The sequence below is a fragment of the Danio rerio genome, chromosome 19 (genome assembly GCF_049306965.1).
Source record: "Danio rerio strain Tuebingen ecotype United States chromosome 19, GRCz12tu, whole genome shotgun sequence".
In the NCBI taxonomy this organism is placed as follows: Eukaryota; Metazoa; Chordata; class Actinopteri; order Cypriniformes; family Danionidae; genus Danio; species Danio rerio.
In genome coordinates this window covers 41,428,744-41,437,500 of record NC_133194.1, presented here as the reverse complement: position 1 = coordinate 41,437,500, position 8,757 = coordinate 41,428,744, and the positions used below count along the sequence as shown (strand labels likewise).

Sequence of the window (8,757 nt, the reverse complement as noted above, 5' to 3'; positions counted from 1 at the left end):
CACTAGTCTCTCACAGGACATCTCACAGAACATCACTAGTCTTTTACATCATAGGACATCATCATAGGACATCACTACACTGACATATTATTGTATTTTTGTGGTAACTTACTGACAGCACTGTTCCCTGCAAGTTACCGCAACTCCCCATTTACAGTAACTTACCTGTACATGTGTTTTATAGTAGCAGGCCCCAACTACGATTGAACTTTTTTTACAGTAAAATAGCCTTACCGCAACTTTTTCATATGGTAAAATGCCCTTTAACATATTTTATTTGAACAGTTTTACACTTGTTTTACTGTAATTTATTTGCATTTTACACTAGCAGTGCAAATCCCTTATGTTTAGTATTGACTTTAATAAACTCCAAACCAGTGACTTTTTCATTAACTCTCTCATTTTTGTCTTTAACTACAGTAGCAGCAGTTGATTACTTTGATTACAGTAGAATGCAGCAATCTCCAATATGCAGTAAGTTACTGTAAACGATTTCAAATGGCCCACAATGCAGTGCATATTACAGTAGTGAACTGTAAAGAATGTATGTGGGAATTTACTAGGCATTTTTGCTGTAAATAACTGTAAAATTGAGGCAAAGTCCGACAGTATAGTCTCTTTCAGGACGCCGCTAGTCTCCCACTGGACATCACAACACAGTTAGACATTTTATTGTACTTTTGCAGTATCTTGTTGGCACCATTGTTGCCAGAAAGTTACTGTAGTTGCACTTTTACAGTAACTTCCCTGCAAATGTGTTTTACAGTAACAGGGCCCTACTGCAATTTTTTTTTTTTTTTTACAGTAAAATACCTTTTCCGCAAGTTTTTTTTTATTTATTTATTTTTTTATGTCCTTTACACATTTTAATGTGGTATTTTACTTGATGTTTTGCAGTAAATAACTGTAAAATTGTAGCAAAGTCTAACAGTATAGTTTCTCACAGGACAGTTCCAGTCATAGAGGAACAAGTCATAGAGTTTTAGAGCAACATGAGTAAATAATAGCAGAATTTTCGTTTCTTTTTTTTTTTTACCTGTGAACTCCTGCTTTACCAGCTATGAATGTACCTACCCTGATGCTGTGTCCCTGATTGCAGGAGGCTTTAATCATGCCAACCTGCAGACTGTTCTTCTGAATTATTACCAGCATGTCTCCCGCTCTGTAAGAATACTCTTGATTACGGCCACACCACTCTCACAGATGACTGCCAGACAGATCATTCGTCTGGGCTTCCTTTTCCAAGAGCCTGAAGAGCTAGAACGAGTCCACTGGAACATTGCGTGCAGAAGCAGATGAAGTGCTGTGGGAACTTTTTCTCAGTCGGTGAACTGCACTTGTTAGCGTTCCCTGTAAGAGACTTTTTGTCTTATTTTGCCTTAAGTCACCTTGAAGTGCACTGTAAAAATGCTGGGTTCCACACAATTCCCTCATGCTGTCCAAACTCTCATTCTGTTTCTTTTCGGCTTAGTCCCTTTATTAATCTGTGGTTGCCACAGCGGAATGAACCACCAACTTATCGAGCATATATTTAACGCAGTGGATGTCCTTCCAGCTGCAACTCATCTCTGTTAAACAAAGCTATTAATTTAACGTAATTGTTTTTACAAATGTAATGGATGGAACATACAGTAAAACAATTAGGTTGTCCAGTGCTTTCCATATATAGACTTTACTTGGGCGGTCCGCTGTCATAATCCTTTTTACACTTTTTTGTATCCATCTACCAAACATCCACGATCAATAAAGTAGTGGAAAATCTTTTCTCTTTTACCTGTTCCGTTCTGTGTGCACAAGACATGTCAACACTCCCACAGACAGTCTCACATGCTCTGCAGTCTTATTGATATTTAAAAAAAAAAAATGTCTGGTCCGGTTTTTAGATCTCCTAAAATGTCCGGGATTAAACTTTTGCTTTCGCTTTCTAAAGCTTCTATGCGTTTTTGCAGTACATTTTTACTTAAGCATACTTTTGCTTGGCTTCGCAGCTGACTGCGTTTGCACAATCGAGAGCAAGAGAAACAATAAAAATGTAATTTTTTATCTAAATGACTCAGAAACACTTTATTACACACTTGAAGTGGACGGAATGACTGGTCTAAACTGGCTGTAAAATACAGTTGAAGTCAGAATTATTAGCCCCCCTGAAATTTTAGCCCCCTTGATTTTTTTTTTTTTTTTTTTTCGAAGAGAAGATTTGTTCAACACATTTCTAAACATAATGGTTTTAATAACTCATTTCTAATAACTGAGTTATTTTATCTTTGCCATAATGACAGTAAATAATATTTTAGCAGATATTTTTAAGACATTTTGACATTTAAAGGCTTAACTAGGTTAATGAGGTTAACTAGGCAGGTTATGGTAACTAGGCAAGTTATTGTATAATGATTGTTTGTTCTGTTGACTATCAAAAAAATAAATAGACTAAAGGGGGTAATAATTTTGTCCCTAAAATGATGTGTAAAAAATGTAAAACTGCTATTATTGTAGCTGAAATAAAACAAAAAAGACTATCTCTAGATGAAAAAAATATTATCAGAAACACTGTGAAAATTTCCTTGCTCTATTAAACATCATTTGGGAAATATTTACAAATGAATAAATAAATAAAAAGGGGGCTAATAATTCTGACTTCAACTGTATATGTACACCGTTAGTAATGGTAAATCAACGCATTTGCCTTATTTAAACAATCTACAAGTTTAGAGATACTGTCTTTTTTATTCCTTTTTCTGTCATTTATTTAATATTTTCTCATTATTTTATTAATGTGATGATGTTAATATATTACATAGGCTATTTTATATACATATCCAAAATGCTTTGGCATTCAAGTTTGCTATGTACTTGAAACGGAAAAAGCAGATTTTACCTTTCAATGGGTGCACATGGCTCCTGGATAGCATAAAAGTAAGAGAAATAGTGGATTTCTTTTTTTATTTTGAACAGTGTTCTTTTTTTACTTTAAGTGGTATGTATATGTTATGGGTAAATGTGTGTTTCAATGCAGCTACCACTGCAAGTATTTTTCAATTTCAATTTCAATTATTGTTAATAACAGTCTGGCTGTGTGATATAACTTCTTAAATAATATATTCCAAAAATAAAAAAATAAAAACCCATCGATTGAGATTTTTAAGGGCTATTGTAGTATGAATTATGGACCATGAGGCCAGAACATCCTGTTTTTCTATATATATTTATATAATTCTAGTCATTCTAGTCACAGATATATATTTATATCAAGTCCTGTCTCTATTTTTTTTATCTCTATTTTTTTCAGGGTCTTTTTGTTTCATTTTTCTTTTTTTTAATATATTTTTTACTATCAAATACTGTGAAATTATTTGGAAAATATTTGAAAAAATCCTAATAAATTTATTAATAACTTTGACCTCAACTGTAGATCTAACTGCTAACTGCTATTCCGGACTTGGAATGTTAATTATTCTCCCCCAATCAGATCATCAAACAACATGGAGTATGTGATCTTCTATGAAAGTACATACCCTGATCGTGTATGTCCCTTATTGTTGAAGACTTTAATCCCACGGACCAGACAGTGGTTGAAATATCTGCAGACTTCCACAGAATTACAGTGTCCTGAAAGCAGCAGCGAAGTCCAAAAAAAAGAAGTTTCCGGTCAGGGGTAAATATGACCTGTGAAAGGTTATCAGAGGAAAAAAATGAACACACTTTCCACTTTTTGTGCTTGAAATGTGTAGCATAGTCACCAAACGAGAATATAAAAGGAAACAGATTCTCACTCCTATGTGATTCTGCAATTTTTTTTCCGCAGTTTCAAAGAAAAAATAAAATTGCTGTGACCTGTATAATGATTACAGTCTGATCCAACATAATGATGTGCTGTGAAGAGCTGCTGATGGGACACATTAACACCATGGTCTGAGTGATTAGACCTCCTGCCGTTCTCATAACAATGTAACACGTCCAGCGAACATGCCGTTTCCTCAGATCTTGCCGCCTCAACAGGAAGACACAATGTCAACATGTCCTTTAAGATAGAGACAGGCTTTGCAGGCTTTCAAGAAGTTGAATGGGTTGCTTTAATATTATTATTATTATTATTATTATTATTATTATTATTATTATTATTATTATTATTATTTTATTTATTTATTTATTTATTTATTTATTTATTTATTTATTTATTTATTTATTTATTTATTTATTATATATTTAATATATTATTATTTTTTATATTATTATTATTATTATTATTGTTATTATTATTCTTATTATTTTTACAATTATTATTATTATTATTAGTAGTAGTAGTATTATTATTAATATTATTGTTATTATTAATATAAAATGCTTGACCTATTCTTGTCTAAAGTGCTAAAAGTCTTTATGGAAAAGAGATTTTAATTTTAATTTTAATTTTTTTTTATTTCATTTAATTTAATAAAAAAATAGATGTTCTCTGCATCTATGATTAGCATGTTGTTATTATTATTATTATTATTATTATTATTATTATTATTATTATTGTTGTTGTTGTTGTTGTTGTTGTTGTATTAATAATAATTATTATTATTATTATTATTATTATTATTATTATTATTATTATTATTATTAAATAGAAAACAGCTTTGGTTAAGCATCAACTTGTCTGCAAGGATTAATTTTGCGCATTTAAGAATAAGTATATTTTTTCTTATTTTATTGCATTAAATTTAACAAAAAAAAATTAAATAACTTTTAAAACGTTTATTTGCTTAAATTTTAAGTGCATAAAAATAAATCATTTAAAAAAATCATCCATGAGTGTCATACATTTGAATTAACTTAAATATGCTTTTAATTGCACTTGTGAATCAAACTTACTGTAACTAAACCCTGACCTTAATGTCACGGTAAACTAATGCATATCTCTCCAGAATTGTTATGTCTGAGTAGAAGAGGGTTAATCCAGAAACATGAAGCACATTTTCACCTTTAGTAACCCTTCACTCAGCAGAGATCTTTAATAAGCTGCAGCAAGAGGGGTCGCAGAGGTCAGAGGGCTGATGGGGATACAATGTCCTGTTTAAGACAAGAATCAAGCTTTGACCTAATGGAAAAGAGAGAAAATCAACCCAGGAGTGAACGAGAGGATTGGGGAGCATGAGGCTATTTGGAATGAAGACCCTTGGCCTTTAGCTTTAACCTGAGCTGAATGTAATCCTCTCCTGACTGCCCTTCTCTATTTTTCTTCTCTGCACTTTTTATCCTTATACAAACCCAAAGCTGTTTCTTGAGTGTTTTACAGAGTGTTTTTATTTATTTATTGCTTAACTGTAGCTTTTAATCATGATGAGTCAGGATTTTGCATGGGTAAAAATAGATGATTTATTAGATGTGGGTTAGAGTAAAAGTTATATTATTTATTTTATTCTATAAGGGACTGAAAACATTTTAAAAATAAAAAAATAATATATTGTCATTTATTTAAAAAAAAAATTAAAATGGTCAGAAGGAAATTGGTTAGTATAACAATGGTTTAGCACTTTTTACTCAAGATTTACTCAAACACACATGGAAAATCCAAAGAAACTAAAATTTTTCAAAGTGTATAATAAACATTATTATAATAAAAAATAAAAAATAAATAAAATAAAAGAGAGGGATGGATGGATGGATGGATGGATGGATGAATGGATTGATGGATTGATGGATGGATGGATGGATGGATGGATGGATGGATGGATGGATGGATGGATGAATGGATTGATGGATGGATGGATGGATGGATGGATGGATGGATGGATGGATGGATGGATGGATGGATGGATGGATGGATGGAAGAAGTTTAATTAGTAGTAAACACAAAAACTACAAGTTGAAAATCCAAAGAAACTCTTTTTTTCCCTCTATATGGGTGGTTGGAGCTCCTATTAAAAATAAAATTAATTAATTAAATTAAATTAAATTATGTAAAATTAAATTAAACCTTAATTTAGAAGTATAAAATAAATAAAATTCAAAATAAAATGATTTAAATTAAGTAAAATAGAAATAAATTAAATAATAAATGAAAACAAATTAAATTGGAATGTAATCAAATAAAATCATAATTTATAATAAAAAATAAAACAATTGAAATAAATTAGAATTTAGAAATAAATTTAGAAATTATGCCCTGTCCTGTCTTGACCAACAAAACATGCCATTTGAATAGGCTTGGCAGATTGCAGACTCACTGGCAGATTGGCTACTTTGGCAGATTCGTTTTAATATAAGCTGTTTTTATACAAACAAAAACCATTGAACTTCTGGAACTTAAAGGCTGCTTATCGATAGTAATAAACTAGTATAATGATAGTAATATATTTTATTAAATTTGGATAATTTTGTTTTAAACCATTTTAAGGTCAATTTAAATAGCCTTATTAAGCTTTTTATTTTTTTATTTATTTATTTATTTTTTTATTGTCTACAGAACAAAGCGCTTTTATACAATGACTTGCATAATAAACCTAGTCTTTAAATGTCACTTTAGGCTGAATACTAGTATCTTAAAAAATATCTAGTCAAATATTATGTACTGCCATCATGGCAAAGATAAGTTATTGGAAATGATTAATTAAAACTTTTATGCTTAGAAATGTGTTGAAAAAAATCTTCTTTCCATTATACAGAAATTGGGGAAAAAAATATATACAGGGGGCTAATAATTCTGTATTTAACTATGAGGAGTTCTCATTACTGTTTTTCTTCTTTTCTGTGCAGGGTATGGGGCCCTCCAGTATGCCGTCTGTACCCCTGATGGTGGGCTGTGGCATATCGTGTACGGCCCTGCTCATTCTGCTGCTCATCTACGCTGCCTTCTGGAGGTAAATTTAACCAACACAGATCTGCCATTGTTGCATGCCGCTTCCAGCCTCTGCTGTCCTCTATTTATAATAGGATATTAGCTTGCTATTTTCGCCCCATTCCCCTTGTTTACTTCCCCGCTGCTCTCCCAGGTACACTTACAACTTACAAGATTCATTTTTCAGACTGTAGCTTCCCACGTGCTGGGCTGCCCGGGCTGGGATGGAGCAGCTGGCATGGGGTAGAACTGGAGTGGGCCAAAACGGCAATTAGCAATAATTGGGAACAAATGAGGGATGGCGGGAGCCGCCTGTGGCAGGACAGGATTATGTGGAGAGCGCTAGTAAAGGCTAGCCTGGATGCTAACAGCTCAGGGTGGCAGATGGCCTGAGTTGGTCACGTGATCTGCTAACGCCACGTCCAGAAACTAGGCAACACTTAGTCAACTGCTTAGTCAAGCTTTTATCCTCTCAGAAGTCTGACACTGCGTTTTTACAAATGAAGCTGGACCTATTTTTTACTCTTATTTATGTTTTTTTTTTTTACTTTAAAAATATATTATACATTTAATTTATATTGCAATATATTGCATTTATTTGAGTCTAATATTATTAATTATTTATTTATTTGTATGGTGTACTAAAAGTTAGGCCTATAAAGAGTTCCCAGTGGTAAATTTATTTATTTATTTTATTTTATTTTATTTTTTATTTTATTTTATTTTATTTTATTTTATTTTATTTTATTTTATTTTATTTTATTTTATTTTTTTATTTATTTTATTTTTTTTATTCATTCAATCATTATTTATTTATTTATTTATACATTCACTTATTTTTTCATTCATTAAATCATTCATTTATTCATTTATTTGTTAGTTTGTTTGTTCGTTCATTTCGTTTGTTCATCCATCCGTCCGTTCTTTCGTTCTTTTGTTCGTCCGTTCATCATTCAATCATTCATTCATTCATTTATTGTTTTTTTTGTTCGTTCATTCATTTGTTTGTTTTTTGGCTTTCTTTTTCATGCTTTTTAATATTTGTTAATATTATATGTGTCCAGTTTTTATTAAGTTACCTACTGTACCGCAGTAAACTCACCTCTGGATTTTAGGGCTAGCACGATGGATACAGCTCGAGCCACTTCTGAACTTTTATTGCTTACACATGTTCATCCACAAACTAGGCAGCCTGAGTATTGAGTACGCTACACCAGTCTTTCAAAAAGACATTCTTTCTTGTTTAATTAAACAGTTGCTAGGTTATAAACTGGCATTAACTGGCACCAAATATTGAAAGTAAAAATGGAATTTGCTGCGATAAGAGAAGCTGTGTGAATCTTTTCTTCATTTGATAAATGACTTGCGCCTCAGAAGGCAATCCTGACACGCAGTGAACAGGCAGTGAAAACGCAGAGAAAGCGCAGTGGCCTTTGAGGGTGAGACGCAGAGCACAGCCGCTCTTGATTCTGGAGGTCATTAATAATGTAATAACACTAACACTGGTTAACGTGTTTTGACTAAAACAACATTTCAGATGTTTTACAATGTGCTCAGCCTGCTGACTAGTCCATTCAAACACATTTTTATCATCACATGAGCTCTTATGACAAAATCACATGATCTTTTCCCAAAGCACATACTAAAATATTTTCTTATCGAATAAAAAGTTTATCCTACTCAGTTATGCGCATATGTTTTTTATGCGCATTTTCAAAATTATGCACATCCAAAATGCACATAAAAATAGGTGGATAGAAATGTAGCTAATGTCATACTGTAAGCAGATTGTTTACCTCACACCTTGAAAAAAAACAACAACTAGCAATAGCATAGCTTAACATTACTATTTATTTACAACCTTAATACAACTTTACTTTGATTTTGTAGTATTTTATTTTTTTTTTTGCCAAAATAAATATTTAAGTTGAATCAGA

The 8,757-nt window shown here is 31.7% G+C and overlaps 1 protein-coding gene across 50 annotated transcripts in view; it reads left to right on the top strand.

The window, feature by feature from the left end:
- adgrb2 (adhesion G protein-coupled receptor B2) overlaps positions 1 to 8,757 on the top strand; it is a 550,430-nt gene that overhangs the window by 449,029 nt on the left and 92,644 nt on the right. For all 50 annotated transcript variants that reach the window (XR_012395197.1, XR_012395196.1, XM_073931885.1 and 47 more), the window contains one exon: positions 6,739 to 6,842. Coding sequence is in view for 48 of the 50 variants with exons in the window: in XM_073931885.1 (XP_073787986.1) it covers positions 6,739 to 6,842 (104 nt within the window). In the remaining 2 variants the exon portion in view is untranslated. The remainder of the gene's footprint in view (positions 1 to 6,738; positions 6,843 to 8,757) is intronic.